The following is a 22390-nucleotide window of genomic DNA, read 5'->3' as shown; positions in this document are numbered from 1 at the left end:
TTCATCAACATTTTCATACTTATAATCAACTAACTTTTCAAACGTTTTAAAATTTTATGAAAACATCTCCTAGCAGTACTTTGAACACTTCTCTACCACGGTCAGTATGATTTTTTACCATTCCATACGTAGTTTATTTCTAACCAAAGTTTTGCGGAAAAATCTCAAACCTATCACAGTCACCCCGTTTTACGGTACTTGAAGTTTGTGACAACGTTTTCATAATTTATTTTTGACAAAGCTTCAAAGCAAAAGATAACAGTAAACTTAAAACTATGAAAAGCTGTTAAAAACCAAAGTTGTAAATAAAGCTTAATTTCAGCGATTTTGACTAGCGTTAAGTTATTATTCTGTTTCATTTTGTCGCATTGCTTAAAGATTTGATAATATTTATACAACTTTAGCTTGGCAATTGATTTTTATTGCCTTTGTTTTTAAAGTGGTACACTCAATTCGTTAAGCCATTGCAAATATTTTCTACAAAGTTTTCATTAATTTAAACTTTTTTTATGAGTACAGTTTATTAAAAGTAGATACGGATTGATTTTCTCAACTCAACTTTTAAATGAAATTCAAACATTTTTCTTTTTATATGGAGTGGAAGTTACCTTTTGAAAAAAATAAAAAAAAAAACATGGAAATGTGGAAATGTAGTTTAGGCCTTTACAAATATGGTTAAAGAATTTATCTCTAGAATAATACTAAAAATATACAAAAACATAGAGAAAATGTGAAATTGTAGTTTAGGCCATTACAAATATGGTTAAAGAATTTATCTCTAGAATAATACTAAAAGTTTACAAAAACATAGAGTTAAAGCACGAATCCTTACTTAACTGGATTTTTCATTGAAATAAAATTGAAAACATTGAAATACTGTCAACTTTATAATTCAACATTGATTTTTAGAATTATGTATAAAAAATCATAAAATTTCAAAGGAAACCAGACAAAAGTATTTTTGACATAAATTCCAAGATACTTTGATTTTTTTAAAGTATGCAGCTGTTCTCATGTTCAAGCACTCTTTTTGCCTTCCTCACCTAACTGAGGAAAGGCTATAAAATCACTCGAAAAATGAACTTCTTAATTCGACCTCGTAGACCCACCTTCACGTATACCTATCGACTCAGAATCATGAGCAAATGTCTGTGTGGATGTGTGTAGGTGGGTGGACAAAAAAAATGTCACTCGATTATCTCCGGACTGGATGAACGGATTTTGACCGTATTAGTCTCATTCGATCCGTCTTGGGGTCCCATAGGTCTCTATTTAAAATCAGCAAGTTTAGTTAAGTACTTCAAAAGTTATGCTAAAAAAACTATTTTGGCGTATGTCCGGAAGATTGTAAAAAGGGTGGTTTTTGCAAGAAACCCTATCATGTTATACATTTTCAGAAAGGTATTAAAAAGACCTTTCTAATGAGCCCAAAACATTGAAGATCTGACAACCCTATCAAAAGTTATTAGCACTTAAGTGTTATTTATACACGTTTTGGAGGCCGGATCTCAGATATTTCAGTAAAAATTATGTCCGGGTCCATCATGCGATCCATCGTTAGTTAGATAATCGAAATACCTTTCAAATGAGCCTAAAACATGAAGGATCTGACAACCCTATCAAAAGTTATTAGTACTTAAGTGTTATTTATACACTTTTTGGAGGCCGGATCTCAGATATTGTGATAAAAATATTGTCTGAATCTTCCATGTGAACTATCGTTGGATAGGTTTTTTTTTATCAGACTTGCCGATAAGCCAGAAAAATTGAAGGTCATCGAACCCTATCAAAAGAAATGAGTAATAAAGTTGATTTGTTAAACATGTTAAGGGAATGTTGCTATTTTTACTGAATGTATTGACTTTATGAATGTGAGGAAGGTACCAACCACCTAAAGGTGGATTAAGTAACGTTTTTTTAAAAAAAGAATAAATTTTAAAAAAATTACCGTATCGTAAAATTGTATTAGAAAGTTTTGAATTATATTTATTTTTTTATAGTTTAAGTTTTCTCTAAGAATCAGAACTGTGAGAACTTGAATTTTTAAAGGATTTTTGTAATAAATTTTGTATAATTTCTAATTTTGCTGAAATTGTAAATTTATTTCGTTGAGCAATATTTTTTTGTTAATAAATTCTTATAATTTGAAGTTCTGGAAAAGTTGAGAATTTTAAAATGGGATTTGAGTAGGCACCCTGAGTTAAGAATTGCAAAATGCACTAAAAATTTAATTTTGGAACAATCGTTCTTCGTACTCTACGATTCTTTTTTCTTTTATTATGTTCCTTGATCAGAAATCCCGAGTTAATTTTTTTATATCTTGGGTCATTTTTTAATTTGATAGAAATTTGGTTTCAAAATTACTTTTATGTAAGTCTCAGCCATTTCCCGTTTTGTAACAAACTGATTTTTTTCATATTTTCAATGTTGTTCATGGAATAAAAAACAAAATTTGCCATATTCAGCGATTTTCGGATGAACCGTTTTTGAGAAAGAGCTAAAAACAAGCTTCAAGCTTTTTGATCGTTTATCGAAAATAAAAACTGGTTTAGTTCTTCCAGCCAAATGTCTACCCTTTTTCTCGTCCCAAGTTCAAACCCACAAAGTTCCTTGGAAGTAACCAAATCGAAAACATCTCAGTCTGATACATCAAAACGAGACCAACAAAAAAAAAACACAGACGTCCAACCCAAAGTGTGTGGTTTACACGCATGACTGACTTTTTAGCTTTCAGAAGTCTCAATATCACACGCCACGGACGACGTTCTGGAAGATATCTCTTTTCTGGCCAGGTCAGTCAGGCCGGTGTGAGGTGGTCCCCTTGAATGACTCAAGTCAGCGTCACCAGCGAGTTCAGTGAAGCATGAATGGTAATCATAAAAGCCAGCCCAGCAAAACAAACTCGCTCTGTCGAATGTATACCTCATTATAATGATCATTTTATCCCTCTCGGACACAGGTCTTCACAGGTTTTGGATGGAAAGGGGGGGATTGAACGCGCTGCGTTGTAGGACTTCAGTATAAGTCAAATCCCGTGGACAACGCTCCTGGCGGTAGCAGGTCGTCACGGCCTGTCTTCACGTTGTGGCGCGAGATGCTTTTAGGGCCTCCGGAGGAAGTCTCTGGGAAATCGGTATTATTTCACAATTTGAGAAAACATCATTTTTGAAAGGATCTTGAACATTTCTAATCAAATAAAGTCAAAACTCAAAAACAGAATTTTGGTCGATTTCCGAGAGAATTTCGTCTCGTTTGCTTGGGGAGAGTCCAGTGAGGGGGTCTTGGAGTCACATAAAAAAGTGCACCACAAAACGGTAGCCAAAATCGTACACATGTGTTAAAATTAACACCTGCGCCGCCGTGTTCGATGAGGAATAAAGTTAAAATTAAAAAAAAACACGTTCAACGGCGTCGAGTTGATGAAGTGGAGAGGAGAGAGACTTCAACAGCAAAGGACATTGGACATCATAATGAAAACACAACGGATTTCATGTGTGGGGTACACTTTTTCATGAATTAACCACACGTTGGAAGGGGGCAAGATGGGGAGAGTTCGGCGGGAATGCAGCAGACAAGTTTGGTCAACACGAATGAGAAGTGTTGAGTTGCACTCGGTGGGACTGAAAAACGGCTGATGGAAGCTGACAAGTGCATCGATGCGTTCGCGGCTACCGGTTGTAACCTAGATTCTCTCGGGGCCACCGCGTCCCTGGACAAAGAGTGGACGTTGCCTGCGTTGGCTTTCGGGTCTGTATTGATATTGATTTAAATGTGAGACTGGTCGAATGCTGATTTTGACAATTTGTAAAACGTTTTAGCTTTAAAGAACCCAAAAGTTTGTCAACTTCAATTTTCTATTCCGATCCAATCAAACCCTTAATTTATTAACATAACGCCTCCGTTTCGTTTGACCAGCCATGAACGCTTTTTCACGATTTTGGGAACTGCATTTCTAACTCATAAGCAAAGCTCTGGAGTCGGAGTCGGAGTCGGAGCTGGAGTCGGAGTCGCCAAAACTCGAACAGCTGGAGTCGGCTAAATTTTATGAGCTGGAGTCGGAGTTGGAGTCAGAGCCGAACATTTCAGATAAACGTTTCGATTTATTTATAATCTTTATCAAGGAATAAATAAACAATTCGACCGTTTTGATCTTTGCCACACGACTGCCAAGCCGATAAAAAGGACGATTAACAAAAAAGGGCGATTAATAGTTAAAAGGATTTCAGATAAACCAGAGTAGGAGACGGAGTCAGAGTTATCTAAAAATCAACAAAAAATATTACTTTTTAATTGTTCAGTATTTGTAGGTTAATCAACAAAATTTCTTATATTTTCAATTGTTTTTTTTTGTTAATCAAATGCATTGCGTTGCCATTTTTATTTATTTATTTTTTAATAGAGATTTATCAGATGCCATTATGTTTTTGAGGCATTTTTATTGTGATTGGAATGCTCTAGAGGTGGGCAAAAAATGGATTAAAAAAATTCTCTTGTGCGATTAAACTTTAGCGTTTATAGACTTTATTGATTAAATCTGAATGTAGGAAAAAGTTCACAGAATATTTTCTCCAAGTAAAATGTCAGCATTAGTTCAATTTTGGCAAAAACAAAAAAAAATGATCAAAATTTCTTCAAAATTCTAGATTGAAGTTTGGATACCATTCAGTCATTTCAACGTTTAGGTTCGAGTTGAAATCTTAAAATAGAGACCACCAAGACCTATAGTTACCAAGGACATCTTCTTGGTCTTAAATATTTTTGATTTTAAATGATTTTTAAAAGTACAATGTGAAATAACTTTAAAAATCATATAATTTTAAAAATTATCATTTTTATCAACATTTTGAAAAAGAGCAATAGAGCCATTCAAAAGAGCGGCTCTTTTAAATGAGCGAACGAAAATGAGCGGCTCCTAAAAAAGAGCGGGTTTGCCCACCGCTAGAATGCTCTAATTGTGTTTTTTCACTATGATCACTAAATGATAACCTGTTAATCAAATATATAGTATCATAACTAGAAAAAAATAGACAATATTGGTTGTGTTGTCAGAACTAATCAATTGATTCTCGACTGCCTCCTTTTACCTATATGAGTGTACCCTTTCAATTTAAATTTGACCAATCCAATTTAATCCAGTTCTTTCTGAAAAAACTAACCTAATCCACCTATGTGGTTGATGCCTTCCTCACTTTTTACCAAAAATGGGTAATATGAGTGGTTTGGACACACATTTCAGCTTTTTTTAGTTCCAGAAAAAAACACAGATATAACTTATGTGGTAATAACTCGAGACAGGGTTGCCAGATCTTCAATGTTTTTGACTCATTGGAAAGGCCTTTCAATTACCTAACCAACGATGGGTCGGATGATGGATCCGGGCATCGTTTACGTGCATATAATTGAGATCCGGATATTTGCGAAAACACGTTTTTATACATAACTTTTGAACTACTAATCGAAACTTCAAACAATTCAATAGCGATGTCAAAATCAAATCAAACCATCCACATTAACGACCCCCGGGTCTTTTGTGGTCTCTATTGCAAGTTTCTGCTCGAACCTAGGAGTCCGAAGGATTGAATGGTGAGAGCACCCAAACCTCTTTTTACTCCAAGGAACCTTCCACCCCAGTGTTTGAACTGACGACCTTTGGATTGCGAGTCCAACCGCCGCCAGCGATTCCACCGGAGTAGGCTTGGTTTGGTGTGTTGTTTGTACTTATGGCATGGAGACGACTCCTACACCTGGAATGACTTAACGACCTAACAACCAAGGCCGGGACCGACATTTAACTTCCTCATCCGATGGAAGGTTGCAGCAGATGGGAATCGAACCCAGAATCATCCGCTTACAAAGCGGACAGCGTAACCATTCGGCCACGCACTGCCAATAGCGATGTATGGGACCTTAAACCAAGTCGAATGCAACTGGTTTGATCAAAATCGGTTCAGCCAGTGCTGAGAAAACTCAGTGAGAATTTTGGTCACATACCTACATACACACACACATACACACACAGATTTGTTCAGTTTTCGATTCTGAGTCGATATGTATACATGAAGGTGGTTCTAGGAGCTTTTAATAAAAAGTTCATTTTCAGAGCAGGATTATAGCCTTATAGTACACACATAGTCTTGTTTACCCCGAAAGCGAATGTCTTGGAGAATTTAAGTAAATCATTTTTCAGGAATAAAAAGATTAAAGATAAAAATCACTGTTTTTTGAAAATCCAGCAAATCCAGTTATAATCAACGATTATAACAATCTTCTACTTGGAACTCAAGTATTTGAAACTGCAAAAAAAAAAAATCAAAAAAGTTGCAACTAATTTTGAAATAATCATTGAATTTATTAAATATACCAATTATCCTAATGTTTACAATTTCTGTACTGAAAGTGTCGATCCTTGGGCAAACTATTTTGATACCGTTGCAAATTGTCGTTGAACAAATCTCAAGTTCTAAGGGACATATTAAAAAAAATAAAAAAATATAAGGATTTTCATTAATTTTTCAAATTTTATTCAACCGGTAAGAATTTTTACATAATTTATGTGTCCCACGACAGTTTTATGAAAGGTGATTATCATTGCAAATCAATCTACTATTTTGCTTTTAATAAATTAATTGTTAATTTGAAGTTATGTAAATAAATCCAAATTTACTTAAAAAATTGTTCTCCTTAAAATGCCTTCAAAACTGAATATTTTTATTTGTGTTCTTGTAACGTATAAAACTTGTAACCTAGAAACTTTTTTTCCGTTTTATGATTCATACTTATTTTCCTGGAGAAAAACTTGACACTAAGAGAGATTTAAAATAATTATATTTATCATTTCTTTGTTCAAAATAATAGCTAACTGTTTTTTGAAATATTTAAAAATATGTGGCGTCGGAGTTGGTGTCAACAATTTGTTGAAAGCTGGATTCAAAGTCGGAGTCGGCTAGAGTTGGTAGGCCGGAGTTGGAGTCGGTGTCGGAGTCGGTTGGAGCTGAAAGTCGGAGTCGGAGTCGGCTGAAATCAGAAAGCCGGAGTTGGAGTCGCTCGACTTCGCAGCCCTGCTCAAAAGTGATTAAAAAATCATTTTACCATGCTAAATTTTGTAACTGTCATCTCTTGATCAAATTTTATTCATTTTTTGAAGTATCGACATGTTGATAAGTCCTGCCATAATTTGCTCCACTTTTAACCACTATTTCAACCGAATTATTCGAGCTTTATGAAATGCTTGAAAATAAAAGAATTAATGTAATAAGTTAGGTCTTTGTTCGTTGAATGTTTTCAGACTTTAAGCAAATGAGCTGAAAAAAGTCATTTTTTAACCCTCTACAACAGTGTTTCTCAACCGGTGAGGAATTCCCCCCTAGGGGGGAATTTGGCCATTATTATTTCAATGTTTTTAAACGTTTTTCCCAAAATCCTCAATACTCAGGCTGTTTCTTTTAAACTGTATTAAAAAATAATAATATATGGGTCATTCCACCTGAAGTGTGCAAGAAAAAAATGCAAATTTGAAAATTACCATTTCCGATTCTGCTCAAATTTGGCAGAGCTGTTGAGACTATCAAAACATGCAAAAATCCCGAATTTCATCCAAATCGGACCTCCCCCTCCAGTTTTGTACCCTCCCAAAAAATCGACTTTTTGGCGATTTTTGAGCGAAACCCCTATCTTAAAACGACGATAAATCAGGAACCAGAAATCTTAGAGAGTCGGTCTCAAACTCAATTTTGAAATAAATTGGACGTAGAATCTAAATTTGGATCAAAATTTGGATTAAAATATTTTTTCTACCTGTATTGTGCAATTGAAAACTTTAAATGGCCGTATCTCAAAACAGCCCGATTTATTTTTTAAATTTGACCTCACCATCGTATTCCCCGTCCAATTTTACATAAGAATCACTTATTGACAGAAAGGAATATGTTTCGTTCCAGAGATATCGAATTTTAAAGTTTTAAGTATTTGAGATTACCTAAATTAGCTACACCTGACGCATATGCTAGAAGCACTTAGTCGTGCTGATTAGTAATAACTACCTGGTGTTCTGTAAGATGAACTATTTTTATAATTTTATACGATTTTGAGATAATCAATACATTGAACAATCTATTTTTGTTTGGATGAAATTCGCCAAATTTGAGCAGAATCGGAGATGGTAATTTTCAAATGCTGTTCCGCTTCAGATGGAATGACCCATTTACCATATTTTTGAATTTCTTGTGAAATTTGTGAATTTCTTTGATAACTTTCTACAGTTATTTTTCTCAGATTTCATCTTTTAATCATTTTACAAGATATAGTTGACAAAAAAGTAAAAAGTATTTTAATAATAAAATTGTAATTACTTTTCTAAAATTAAATTTGAGCAACAGTTGAAACAAAATGTTATGAGAATTTGTTTCCTTTTCGACTTATTGACAAAAATCTTGTAAAACTTACACTTTCTACAAGCATTATGGCCAAGATTTTGATTTTTATGCATTGATGCCATGCAATAATTTGGAAATTGAAGGGGGTTCTTGAAAATTAGCCAAGGGGAGAATTTATGGAAAAAGGTTGAGAAACACTGCTCTACAACCACACCTGTAGACCCAAAAATCAACTCTTTCATAAATTTTGATCTTAAAATATTTAAATATATCTTCCAATGAATGAACATAAACTCAGCAAGATAAATGCAAATGGAAATACTAAAAATTTAACTAGAAAAAATAAAACTAATGAAATGAATGTTTTTAGAGCAAAAGTTACGGAAAAAATAAAAAAGTTAAAACAAATGTTTAGTGTTAGATGGTTAAACGATGCCCAACGATGGCCAACTGCTCAAACTCCCAAATTGCACCAAAAGTTCGAAAATCGTCTCCACAACTCCATGCTCACCTCCACGACCCCATTTCGACTCAGTAAATGTCCAACCCGACGGCATAAAACACACACCACTTTCCGGAACCATTTTCCGTTCCATATTCCCCCCAAAAAACTCCATCCCAGCAAAACGAAGCCGCCCTGCCCCGCTCCTGCACATCCGGTGATAATGTTTAATTTAATTTTATTAAAACCTATTTTATGCTGCCACGTTTTATGTAGATGAACGTGTCGTTGTCGTTGGAGCACCCTCCCGTTTCTGCCATCCTATTTTCCTCGATTCCAAGTTCTGGTTGTACGTGACCCGGGGTCTCCCCCCCTCTTAAAATTCGTGGCTCGACTTTCCGAAACGAAACTATTGGCACTACGCCCCCCGGGGCATGGCCTTCCTCTAACGTGGGATTTCTGCTCCAGCGCCTCTGACGAGACAGGAGAAAACGGGACCGACGTTTTACTTCACCATCCGATAGAAGCTCAGTGGATAAGGCGGGAATCGAACCCGCGTCTCATAGCATCATCGGGATCGGCAGCCGAAGCCGCTACCCCTGCGCCACGAGACCCACACCTGCTGGTTTCGGAGTTGGCTGCAGGTAGAAGCCCCGGAATGGGTGGTTGGCGGCGATGGCGATGCATTTATCGTAAAGTAAAATTCCGAAAACTTTGGATTCAGTTTTGCGTGGGTGGGGGACGCGGGGTAAACCGGGGATGTTCAGGACCGAACAAGTGTCTGTTAGTGTCACACACTCTGGCGGTGGAGGGTGGTGAGGTGGTGTGGAAGGGGGGAAATGCATTTTCGTTTTTCCAGATGAGAAACTATGCAAAGTGTCGTCGTGTGTTATTTCCAATCGGTATGGCTTGACATTAAAGTAATGAGATTCGAATGTAACTTCTGTTTTATCGAAGAGATACGGTTTCAAACATTTAACAAATAACCTAAAATTGTGAACTTCATTACGCCTGGCTTCAACATAATTAGAAATGTCGTCCTATTCATTACGGACTCCACACCGTGAAACATAAAAATCAATACGGCCAATTAGTGCAACCCGACACTGACATTCTGATTCCATTCTCTCTATTCCTCCCCAGGACCAAAAGAGTGCGACCTGCCAAAGGGGGGCCTCACCTCACTGCACGGCGGTGGCAACGGATTCGGCACGGTTCCCAACTCGGCCGGCGGGGCCACCTCGGACAGCAACGGCAACCGGTTGCACGTCGGCGGTGGTGCCAACTCCGGATCTTCCGGGGGCTCATCCGGTGGCGGACTGTGCGAACCCCACAACATCCACCAGGACCAGGTAAATGTAGCATAGCGTCCTGGATTGGCGGAAAGAGGGGGGATTTTCCCCCTTCTATCCCGTTCCCAAAAAAAAAAGTGATGAGCGGCCCGTTTTCTTACTCTCCCCTAGATTTCGATGGACAAAAATGGCAAACAGAAGCGGCACCGAACCCGTTTCACGCCGGCCCAACTGAACGAGCTGGAGCGGTGCTTCTCCAAGACGCACTACCCGGACATCTTCATGCGAGAGGAGATCGCGATGCGGATCGGGCTGACCGAGTCCCGGGTGCAGGTGAGGTTCACGAAATTTTGGAGAGAAAAATCGTATTTTTGAGAAATCTCGATACATTTTGAAACTCGTTCTTAAAATTCCAAATCTTAAATCTGACGACTTCTATCACTCGACACTGTCGTGATAACTTGTCACACGTCGCTTTTTGACGTTCCGAGAAAAACGCGTTTTAATGTTTGACCTTGAATAAACAAAACTTAAAGCACGCAGTGAAAACAATAACAAACATGTTTTGTTTGGTTTACCATACTGTGCATTGTCCCGAAGGTTGAATTTGGTTGCCTCAGTCCCGAATTATAATTAAAAATGTTTACAGTAGTCGGGCGTGTACGTGTGTCAAACGCGCTCTAACCTGAAATCCCTTTGGCCAGTTGTCGCACTAACAGTAATTTTCAGATAGCACGACCAGATTGAAAAAAAAATCATATGAAACGTGACAACAATGCACGGAGCTTTTTTTTTGTTTTTATTGAATATTTTAGGATTGAAATAGAATTTTGTGGATCTTTGAAAGTCAAAGCAAGTGCGACAAGTTTGCACGACAACGATGACTTCTATGATTTTTCGTTCATTCAGTATATACAGAGCAATACAGATTTTCAAGTGATGGCAATTTTTTTTTGAAAATTATTAACGGTATTAGCTTATAATACTATAAAAAAAATTATGTATTACTTTGAAGCCATGAGGTTTTAGAAAGATTGAATAAGGAACAAAATTAAACTCACTTCGGTTATATTTTGTTGCGCCTAATGAGCTGATGTTCACTCAAAGTTAAACATTATCCCTGAAATCCAATCCAATTTAAATGATCAGATCCATGTCAAAAATATGGTTAAAATGTTGTAAACTGGTTTCCACAAAATGTATTTTTTGAATTCTAGTTTTGCCGAGCATCTCCGAATATCAAGCTAAACTACAAGTATTTGAGAAATAAACTAAAATTACTCAGAAATGTTACCAACTGGATTTGAACTCATCTTTCTCAAGTCCAGTTTGGCATTTTTGGGCATCTTTATTGAAGTAGAGCAGTTCTCTAGGATTTCGGTCATTCGATTTTTTTTGTATTTTTCAATCCAACTGGAACTTTTTTGGTGCCTTCGGTATGCCCAAAGAAGCCATTTTGCATCATTAGCATTTAATTTTCCATACAAATTTTGCAGCTGTCCATACAAAAATGATGTATGAAAATTCAAAAATCTGTATATTTTGAAGGAATTTTTTGATCGGTGTCTTCGGCAAAGTTGTAGGTATGGATACGGACTACACTGTAAAAAATGATACACGGTTAAAAAATTTGGTGATTTTTTATTTAACTTTTTATCACTAAAACTTGATTTGCATAAAAACACTATTTTTAATTTTTTTATTTTTTGATATGTTTTAGAGGACATAAAATGCCAACTTTTCAGAAATTTCCAGCTTTTGCAAGAAATCATTGACCGAGTTATGAATTTTTTAATCAATACTATTTTTTTCAAAAAATCCAAATTTTGGTGGCAAAAATTTTTCAACTTCATTTTTCGAAATTTTTCAAAATTTTACTTAAGTACTTTTTGATTGCAAATTTGATTTTACATCGATTTTTTGAAAAAATCAGTATTGATTCAAAAATTCATAACTCGCTCAAAGATTTTTTGCACAACCTGGAAATTTCTGAAAAGTTGGCATTTGATGTCCTCTAAAACATATAAAAAATAAAAAAAAATAAAAATAGTGTTTTTTTGCAAATCAAGTTTTAGTGACAAAAAGTTAAATAAAAAATCACCAAAAAATTTTTAACCATGTATCATATTTTTCCAGTGTAGTCCGTATCCATACCTACAATTTTGCCGAAGACACCAAATCGATCAAAAAATTCCTTCAAAAGATACAGATTTTTGAATTTTCATGCATCATTTTTGTATGGCCAGCTGCCAAATTTGTATGGAAAATTATATGGACAAACTTATGATGCAAAATGGCTTCTTTGGGCATACCAAAGGCACCAAAAAAGTTTCAGTCAAATTAAAAAATACAAAAATTAAAATTGAAGTAAAAAGACCGATTTCGTAGAGAATTGCTCAGTAGTGGTTAGAAAACTATTTTAAATAAAAAAATATACTTTGTTTTATTTTGTAAATGTTCAAGATATTTCCAGATATTTCCAGAGGGAAACTCATTTCAGAGTTGTATTCGTTTTTCAAGATTTAATTAAGGTTTTATCTAATGTTTCTCCTGTCTCGTCAGAGGCGCTGGAGCAGAAATCCCACGTTAGAGGAAGGGCATGCCCCGGGGGGCGTAGTGCCAATAGTTTCGTTTCTAATGAATCTTAAGTTAATTTGCTGTTCGCTTTAAACAGTTTTTTGGGAAAGAAACAAATACGTTTTTTTTAATAAAAAAAACAATTAAAGTTTTAAAGATATCACTCGTTGAAAAATGAAGGCTTTCCAAACACATATTTCTTAAACTTTACTCGTTTAAGGACACATTTCACTCAATAATGTTAAGTGATTTTTTTTATCTTTAAAAAACCTTTTTATTGTTTATTTAGTTTTCAGTCGATGCGAGGGATATTTTCTGAACATTTATGTTAACTTTATAACAGAATTTTGAACTAAAATTACTTTGAAATTATCTTAAATACAGTGATATCTGTAAAACTATCAAAGTTTTGTTTTCAAATTGAGCTTTTCACTATCAATATTTCAAGATGAATGATCGATGAAAATTTACAAGTCGACTCGAGTTTTGAAAGCATCTGTGAGCAATCATCTGAGATTTTGGCCTTCCGATTTTTTTCGTTATTCATCTGGCTATTCAACTTGCCTTCCGCGTGCAAAGAAAAAAAATTGTTTCATCATTTGCAAATTAGGCAGCAGTAAAAAAAAGTATGAAAAATAACAAAAATCTTTTGAAGGATTGTTTTGGTCGATTTGATGTCTTGGACAAATTGGTAGGTTTTAATGAGGATTACACCGAAAGAATTGATGCATAAATAATTTTTGTAATTTTGTGACATTTCAAAAGGGCGTAATATTGAATGTTTGGCTCTTTTGAAATGTTAGTCTTGATTTAAAAATATGAAAATATTGTTCCTGAAAAGATCGGAAAATTTCACGAATGTTTCATATTTTAACATCAAAAATCGGACCATGAGTTGCTGAGATATCGCCAATAGAAAATGGTGGGTTGTTTGGGTGAGACTTAGAAAACATATCAATTTTCCTGTTTTCAAATCTTTGGATGGCAACATCTCAGAAACTAAGTGTATGAATAATGTAAACCCCCCTCCCCCCCTGCCCCCCGTTTCAAATATCTATTTCCAAAAGTGGGCAAACATTGGCCCTAATGTAAAAAAAAATAATAGCTGCGACTATTTCCAAAAAAAATCGGCGCACTTTATCAAAATTTCACTAAGGTTTTTTTTGATTGCAAATTACATTTTACATCGAAAAATTAAGTTGAAAATTTTTTGCGACCGATTTTTGAAAAAAATCAATATTGATTCAAAATTTCATAACTCGGTCACAAATTTTTTGTTCATTCTAAAAATTTCTGAAAAGTTGACATTTAATTTTTTTTTGAAATATTTTTTTTATCTGGGTAATTCTCTACCAACTCACACGAAATCGGTAAAAGTTGCCCCGACCCCTCTTCGATTTGCGTGAAACTTTGTCCTAAGGGGTAACTTTTTTCCTGATCACGAAACCGAGGTCCGTTTTTTGATATCTCGTGACGGAGGGGTGGTACGACCCCTTCCATTTTTGAACATGCGAAAAAAGAGGTGTTTTTCAACAATTTGCAGCCTGAAACGGTGATTAGATAGAAATTTGGTGTCAAAGCGACTTTTATGTAAAATTAGACGCCCGATTTGATGGCGTACTCAGAATTCCGAATAAACACTAAAAAAGTTTTAAAAATTCTCCCATTTTCCGTTACACGACTGTAAACATTTTTGGAACATGTCATTTTATGGGAAATTTAATGTACTTTTCGAATCTACATTGTCCCAGGAAGGTCATTTTTTCATTTAGAACAAAAAAATTCATTTTAAAATTTCGTGTTTTTTCTAACTTTACAGGGTTATTTTTTAGAGTGTAACAATGTTCTACAAAAATGTAGAGCAGACAATTACAAAAATTTTGATATATAGACATAAGGGGTTTGCTTATAAACATCACGAGTTATCGCGATTTTACGAAAAAAAGTTTTAAAAAAGTTGGTCGTCATCGATCATGGCCATTCATGGTCACCCGCGACAGACACGGACGACGAAACAAAGAGAAACGCAAAAGTAACTTTTTCAAAACTTTTTTCGTAAAATCGCGATAACTTGTGATGTTTATAAGCAAACCCTTATGTCTATATATCAAAATTTTTGTAATTGTCTGCTCTACAACTTTGTAGAACATTGTTACACTCTAAAAATAACCCTGCAAAGTTAGAAAAACACGAAATTTTAAAATGAAAAATTTTGTTCTAAATGAAAAATGACCCTTCTGGGACAATGTAGATTCAAAAGTACATTAAATTTCCCATAAAATGACATGTTCCAAAATTTTTACAGTCGAGTAACGGAAAATGGGAGATTTTTAAAACTTTTTAGTGTTTTTTCGATGAAAATACGTTTTTCGGAATTCTGAGTACGCCATCAAATCGGGCGTCTAATTTTACATAAAAGTCCCTTTGACACCAAATTTCTATCTCATCACCATTTCAGGCTGCAAATTATTGAAAAACACCTCTTTTTTCGCATGTTTAAAAATGGAAGGGGTCGTACCGCCCCTCCGTCACGAGATATCAAAAAACGGATCTCGGTTTCGTGATCAGGGACAAAAGTTACCCCTTAGGACAAAGTTTTACGCAAATCGAAGAGGGGTCGGGGCAACTTTTCCCGATTTCGTGTGAGTTGGTAGAGAATTACCCCGATGAAAAATACGTTTATTCGGAATTCTGAGTACGCCATCAAATCGGGCGTCTAATTTTACACAAAAGTCCCTTTGACACCAAATTTCTATCTCATCACCGTTTCAGGCTGCAAATTATTGAAAAACACCTCTTTTTTCACATGTTCAAAAATGGAAGGGGACGTACCACCCCTCCGTCACGAGATATCAAAAAACGGACCTCGGATTCAGGGACAAAAGTTACCCCTTAGGACAAAGTTTCACGCAAATCGAAGAGGGGTCGGGGCAACTGCTGTGTGAGTTGGCGGAGAATTACCCATCTTTTTTTTTACAACTTTGCCGAAGATACCAAATCGAACAAAAAAATCCTTCAAAAGATACAGATTTTGGAATTTTCGTATGGACAGCTCCCAAATTTATATGGAAAATTATATGAACAAACTAAAGATGCAAAATGGCTTCTTTGGGCATACCGATGGAACTAAAAAAGATTCAGCTGGGTTAAAAATTCAAAAATTAAAGTAAAAAAATAGTCGATATCCTAGAGAATTGCCCTTCTACATCTTGTTGTTTTTTTTTTTTAACTTTGATGATACGCCCATTGGTTGCTGAAATATGGCCATGCTAAAAGAAATAACAGAAAAAATGAATTTTTTATCAGTGATGACGAATCAGCCCTCGATATATTCAATATTTCGATTTTCTATGCTACAAAATGTTTTATTTTATTATTCAAAAATTAATAATGCTTCAATATTTTAACTCTAGCTCAACATTTCAAACTATAAAAAAATGTGTTTAGCCTTTCCAAAAAGTTATTGTTGATTATAAAATTTCGAAATATATGATTTTGGAAAGAGCAGCAAAATATTCATTTTTTAACATGGTAAAGCGGATCATTGGCTCCCGAGAGATATCGATGATAAAAAAAAGAGGGCTGATTGGACAAAACTAAGAAAATCTATTTTTTTCCTGTTTTTTTATTTCTTGCATGGTTATATTTAGGAACCAAATGACGTAGCAACAAAGATCAAATTTAGTAAAATGTTAGAAATTTTTTCAGATTTTTGAACACATTTTTTTTAGTAAAAAGTAAAATAGGGCACTACCTTTTTAAAAATTGAGAAACTGCGTCTTTGGGACCATCCATAAACTACGTGAACACCTTTGGGGGTTTGAGATATCCAAAAAAGTGTTCACGTAGTTTATGGATGGTCCCTTTTTTGTGATATTTTTTTAATTTCGAAACAAAAATTACCTACTAAAAATTCTTTATTCATAATTAATGTTATAAAACGGTCGAAAATTCATGAACGATATTTGGTCTAGACGAGATCAGAATCCAGAATAGAACTGCCAGTTCATGGCTGTCAAACGCTGATCAAAAGTACAAATCAGAACAAGACAATTTTCAACAAAAAATATATTTGCGAAATGTTGTTTACTGCTCAGATGTGTTGGAGAAGAGTGATAAAAAAAAATTATCATTTGAGTTTGATAACACTGATTTACAAAAAAATACAAAAATTACTGCGCAGGCTCAACTCGAGAGGAAGCATGAAGTTTGAGGTCCCCAGAAACACGTGCACTTTGAATTTTTCAAAAATATTTAGACACGGCCGAATGGGGTTTCTCCAAAGTTTGCATGGAGAATTATGGCGAATTGAGCCTCCGTAGAAATTTTGTTGGTCGGTGTAATTCCTTTCACTGGGTGTAGATGGTTGATGTAATAACGATTTGCAAGTTGTTCTAATCTAATCTAATCAGACCCTAGCGCAGCCAATCTTTCGAAGGGATCCTGGAGAGTGCCTTAGGTTGGATGACGCCTAGCACTCTTCTTGTCATTTATTAACATTTGTAGTGCGCCATTGCATTGATATGCATTGAAACATCACAAGCGTTAAAGCGGCCAGGCCTACTGCGTAAAGCCGTATCGCAGAGATGACTCGTAAGGGTTGAGTTTGAGCACTGAGTGTTCGAACAACAACACAATTTTGAATCGACAGGGGAGGAAGAAGCGTGGGGTCGCACCACCATACGCTCCGAGATTTGGTTGTATTCGTTGGGAGCACCATGCTAAGAAGGTTTGGTACTCCGGGACCCTCTGGGATGGGACACTGTATTTACACGAATGCCCTGGACACTATTTGCCGTGGTTATAGCGCCACAACTCGCTCTCTGTAACAGTATTCCTAATTCCAGTCCACGCTCACCAAGTCGTCATGGCCTAGTGGTTAGCATTTTTGCTTACCAATCCAAAGGACGGGGGATCGAACCCCGCCTCGAGCGACTTTGATTTTTCGTTAATATTCATCATTTCAAATTTATGTGTTCTTAATTTTCTCGTTGGGAGCAGATAGGCATCGAACCCAGAACCATTCGCTTACAAAGCGAACACCGTAGCCAGTCAGCTACGGCCGCTCCCTAATAACGATTTGCAAGTTGTTCATAGAATTACTATGAAATAGCCGAATTAAATCAATGAATCAAAAATTCAAAACCAAGATTTAAAAAATCCACGCAAATTTCACGTTCAACGGTGAATCCATCGATTAGCAAATTTGTTAACAGACAGTGGCAAAGTTTCACTAATAGCTTCTAAAATATGCATTTGCTACACAAAACTATTCCGACGAGCCAGAAATCCTGATCTTCTAGCTGGACATTCAGGTCGCCATACCTACAGAATGGGAAACGGGGTCCACTCCGACTGTAACTGTAGAGTATTGATTTTCCTGGTCATCGTCCATCCACCACCACCGACATCGACAACATGTCTAATGAAATGGTAAAAGCATCCTGTCAAGAATCTCGTCCTCTTGTAACACACGATATCTGGTTGTGTCTGGAAAATGCGGGAAAATCCTTCCAAGATTTGCGTGCGTGCCGTGTTCTGCTCGGGATGGACTTAAGGATTTGACGTAACGTAACGCCTCAACCTGTCACCTGTGGGCAGGCCACACCAGATTTATGGGTAAGATTTCAAAGCAAGACATAGGTCATTAAGGCCAAGATGGGGGGCTGTTGGTGGGATGAGTTGGAGGTCAGAAGATGGTCGTACATCATGTTTATGCAAATGAGTGATGCTGTAAATTTGTGGTGAGGGGATTTCGAAGGAAATATTTGATGTCAGGCCTTAATCTGTCGGTGATTAGTGTGAGCAAGACATACACGTCTGGTGGTTTGATATTTGTTTGCGGACGTTCTAGGATGATTGATTGCCGTGTAGGAAGGTTTTCAGGTAATCCTTTTTGTATCGTGTAAACAATTTTTCATTGTCAGTATTTTTTTTATATAGCTAGGTCTGTCTTTAAAATCATATTAAATAGTCCAATCGCAAATACCATCTCTTGAAATCAACTCTATTTACTCTCAACCCAACAAAAACCCCAACTTTCGTGAAATCAATACCCTCGCAATTCCCAGCGGACTATCTTATTTAACACTTTGCCACCAATGTTCACCAAAGTCACGCAAATCATCCAGCCGTCCCAAAACATTACCGACGGAGGGTACGAAAAAGCCACCAGGAAAAACACCTACATCATTCACCCCCACTCTCCTCTCCACCCTACCACCCACCAACAGTCAAAAAGCAGTCAAACCCGACACAAGACAATATAAAAGCATTAGTTACATTATTATCCTTTTTAGATTAGATACACCATCTGTAAACATTACAACACTCCTCGCGCGCGCACACCGAAAAATCGCATCACCCCTCGTCGAAGGATGCAAAGTGATTTATCGCCACCACCACCAACACATGAATCGAGGGGTGAAATCTGGGCTGGGGATGATGATGTTTGAAAAGAACTGGGTGTGTGCGTGCGCGGTCGAGGCAAAAACAGCTGATTTTTATTATTCACTTTTCGGCGCAATCAATAGCAAAGTGGCCGGAACGAACACGGTCAACGGGCGATGCAAAGGGGCTCGACCTGAAGGTTGTTCTTTTTTATATTGTTAAAGCTGCTCGGAGCAGGGACGATGATTGACGTTTTTATTTTTAGTGTGTGCATAAATTAATGAGGTGTGGACGGGTGGATGACGTTGGCGTTTTTTTACGATGCATGGAATTTACTTGAAATGATCATTTTCTCATCGGGAATTTTTTGAAGTTAGATTTTTTTTAAATAAAAAAAAATATTAGAATTTGTTTTAAACTCTAAACTCAACCCGAGCAGACGGAAATAACCTGGGAATAACATTTTTTGTTATTTGAAAATACTAGGCTTATAACATTTTATGTTATTTATAACAAGATTTGTTATTCGTCGTTATGATTTTTTTGTTATTGGATTGTTATTGTAATAACAGACTCATAACATTTTTAGTTATTCTTCGAACAAATCTTTGTTATTATTTTTTGTTATTTTAACAACTAATCCGATCATCCCAATAACATTTGAAGACATTCTTCCATAACAAGAAATGTTATTCCAAAGTTGTTTTGGATTTCAACCAATATCAGACCAATAACAAATTTTGTTATGATAACATAAACTGTTATTATACCCTTATGCAAAAATTGATTTTTCAAGAAGATTCCATAACAATTTCTGTTATTTTAACAATATTTGTTATTGAAATGGCATGAATTTTGTTATTACCGTCTGCCCGGAAAGCAAAAAAATCGAAAAAAAACTAAAAAAATCTTGAAAAATACAGTCTTGAAATCCCACATGACCACAAAATTTCACAAAAGTTTGATTTTTAAACAATCCAGAAATCATCAGTTGCAAAATAAGGGCAACTCTAAGAAAACCTAACTTATCAAAAATTTCAAACTTGTAAAAGTGTTTTATTACCAACCAGCATTCCGATAAATTAAGTCCGAAAAAGAAAATTCTATACAACTTTCTTAGCTTTACGAAAATATTTGCAGGAGTGCACTTCCTTCATAAAATTTCTTTAAAAAACAAAAAAGCTCTGCAACTCTCGAAAATGTTGACTTGAAAATAATGTACTTTATTGAAAAAGTCTTTTTCAAAAACCAAATTTATTTTGAATCGCAAAAAACAAAAATCACTCACTCATCGCCGAACGAATATCATTGCCGACTGAAGCGCGCAACCATTCGTGAGCGAACACGACTCGCTAGCTACAAATACTACTTGTTAAAAAAGGAGAGAATGTAACAAAATACCAGCGCGGTGCTCTTTTGGCCATTACTACTACGGTGTGCTTTATATTTGTATTTGGCATGGTAGAAATAGCTGACAAATGTGTAGGTAATGTTGTGTTATAAACAAAACTGTTTTTTTTTTTTTTTTTTTTGATAACTTCGAGTTCAAACAATTTAAAAAAAATCAAAAACAAAGCCGATCGCAGACTATTTTGAGTCAGTATTGAGCGAACCGATTCGAGAGAGAGACAGGGATAATGAAAGAGAGAGAGAGAGAGAGAGAGAGAGAGATATATATATAGAGAGTATTCAGTAGCGATTAGAATAGAGTGACAAACGGTAGAAACCGGTCAGGGCAGTTTTGCGTCGCTTTTTTTTAAATGATTTAGAATTTATAAATTCAAGATGGCGGCCATAATGGCGATTATGAAATATTGAGAAAATGCATTTGATATTGATTGATGATTTAAGTAAGAAATTTAAAAAAATTGAAAAAATGTTCATGATTCGAACAAACCTTCGGCTAATCGAGTTTGGACTGAAGTCTTTAAAAATATTGCTTTCACAAAATCATTGATTTTTGTTTAATTTACATGTTGTGATACTTTCTGCCTATTTTTTTAATATAGTTTTTTTTATTGTATTTTTGTTTTTAGTGAAAAAATAATGTTTTATAAGTTTAAAATAATACCCTGGCAGACTTTAATAACAAAATTCATGCCATTTCAATAACAAATACTATTAGAATAACAACAAGGGTCATGGAAACTTTTTGCAAAATCCATTTATGCATAAGAGTTTAATATCAGTTTATGTTATCATAACAAAATTTGTTAATTTGGTCTTATATATTTGAGGCAAAAACAACTTGGGAATAACATTTTTTGTTATGGAAGAATATCTCCAACTGTTATTGGGATGATCGGATTAGTTGTTAAAATTACAAAAAATAATAACAAACATTTGTTCGAAGAATAACTATAAGTGTTATTGGTCTGTTATTACAATAACAATCCAATAACAAAAAAAAATCATAAAGACGAATAACAAATCTTGTTATAAATAACATAAAATGTTATTGGCCTAGTATTTTCAAATATCAAAAAATGTTATTCCCAAGTTATTTCCGTCTGCTCGGGACATCCAATTGTTGCTGGGATGATCGGATTAGCTGTTAAAATAATAAAAAAATGATAACAAAGATTTTTTGTTCGAAGAAAAGCTCAAAATTTTATTAGTCTGTTATTACAATAACAATCCAATAGCAAAAAAAAACGTAATAACAAATTTATGCTGGACTTAGAAAAATTAGCAGTCACTGACATAATTTTCAATTTCCGAATAATTTTCATGAGCTGATATTTTAAAGTTTGATTTTATTTATGCTGGACTTTGAAATTTTTGCGTATATTTTTCAATTCTTTACTTTTACAGAAAAAGCATTTTTTTGGGACTTAGAAAATTTTTGGGAGTTTAGAAACATGATAAATTATGTTGATGTTTATTTTTGCTTTGAACCAAAATTTCGGAAAAATCGTCGAAATTACAGGAAATTTTCGTCCGATTTTTACAAAAACATCAGTTTGTTCCTAAAATAATGTCCCTAACAAAACGTCTTCATTGAAATTTTGAAATACGAAAGTTGGTTTTTAATAATTATTGATATACCCCCTACAAAAATCGTTCCGGCACTTAGAAAATTTACGGGATCCGTATCACGACAAGATTGTTGGTAGAATTTATTAGATTTTCAGGACTTTGCGAAATTTTTGCTCTCAGCCAGTTGAATATTTTTCAACACTTTGAAAAATTATTTTGATAAGAAACATTACCAGGCTTCTTGAAATTTTACTGTGAATTTTTGGACTTATGCAATTTTAGGAATATTTTCATAGACTTTTATTTTTAATTTAAAAAAATGGAATATAGAGACTTTG

General features: G+C 35.1%; 1 protein-coding gene across 2 annotated transcripts in view; it reads left to right on the top strand.

Annotated features, from left to right (window-relative positions):
* LOC6049011 (homeobox protein orthopedia) overlaps positions 1 to 22390 on the top strand; it is a 113896-nt gene that overhangs the window by 27026 nt on the left and 64480 nt on the right. The window contains exons 2-3 of one of the 2 annotated variants that reach the window (XM_038264672.1): positions 9958 to 10166; positions 10305 to 10439. In XM_038264672.1, the coding sequence (XP_038120600.1) occupies positions 9958 to 10166; positions 10305 to 10439 (344 nt within the window). Of the gene's footprint in view, positions 1 to 9957; positions 10167 to 10277; positions 10440 to 22390 lie in introns of both variants that reach the window. The other variant, XM_038264671.1, reaches the window with a different exon arrangement.

This window comes from Culex quinquefasciatus, chromosome 3 (assembly GCF_015732765.1).
Source record: "Culex quinquefasciatus strain JHB chromosome 3, VPISU_Cqui_1.0_pri_paternal, whole genome shotgun sequence".
In the NCBI taxonomy this organism is placed as follows: Eukaryota; Metazoa; Arthropoda; class Insecta; order Diptera; family Culicidae; genus Culex; species Culex quinquefasciatus.
This window is presented reverse-complemented; position numbering and strand designations above follow the sequence as displayed.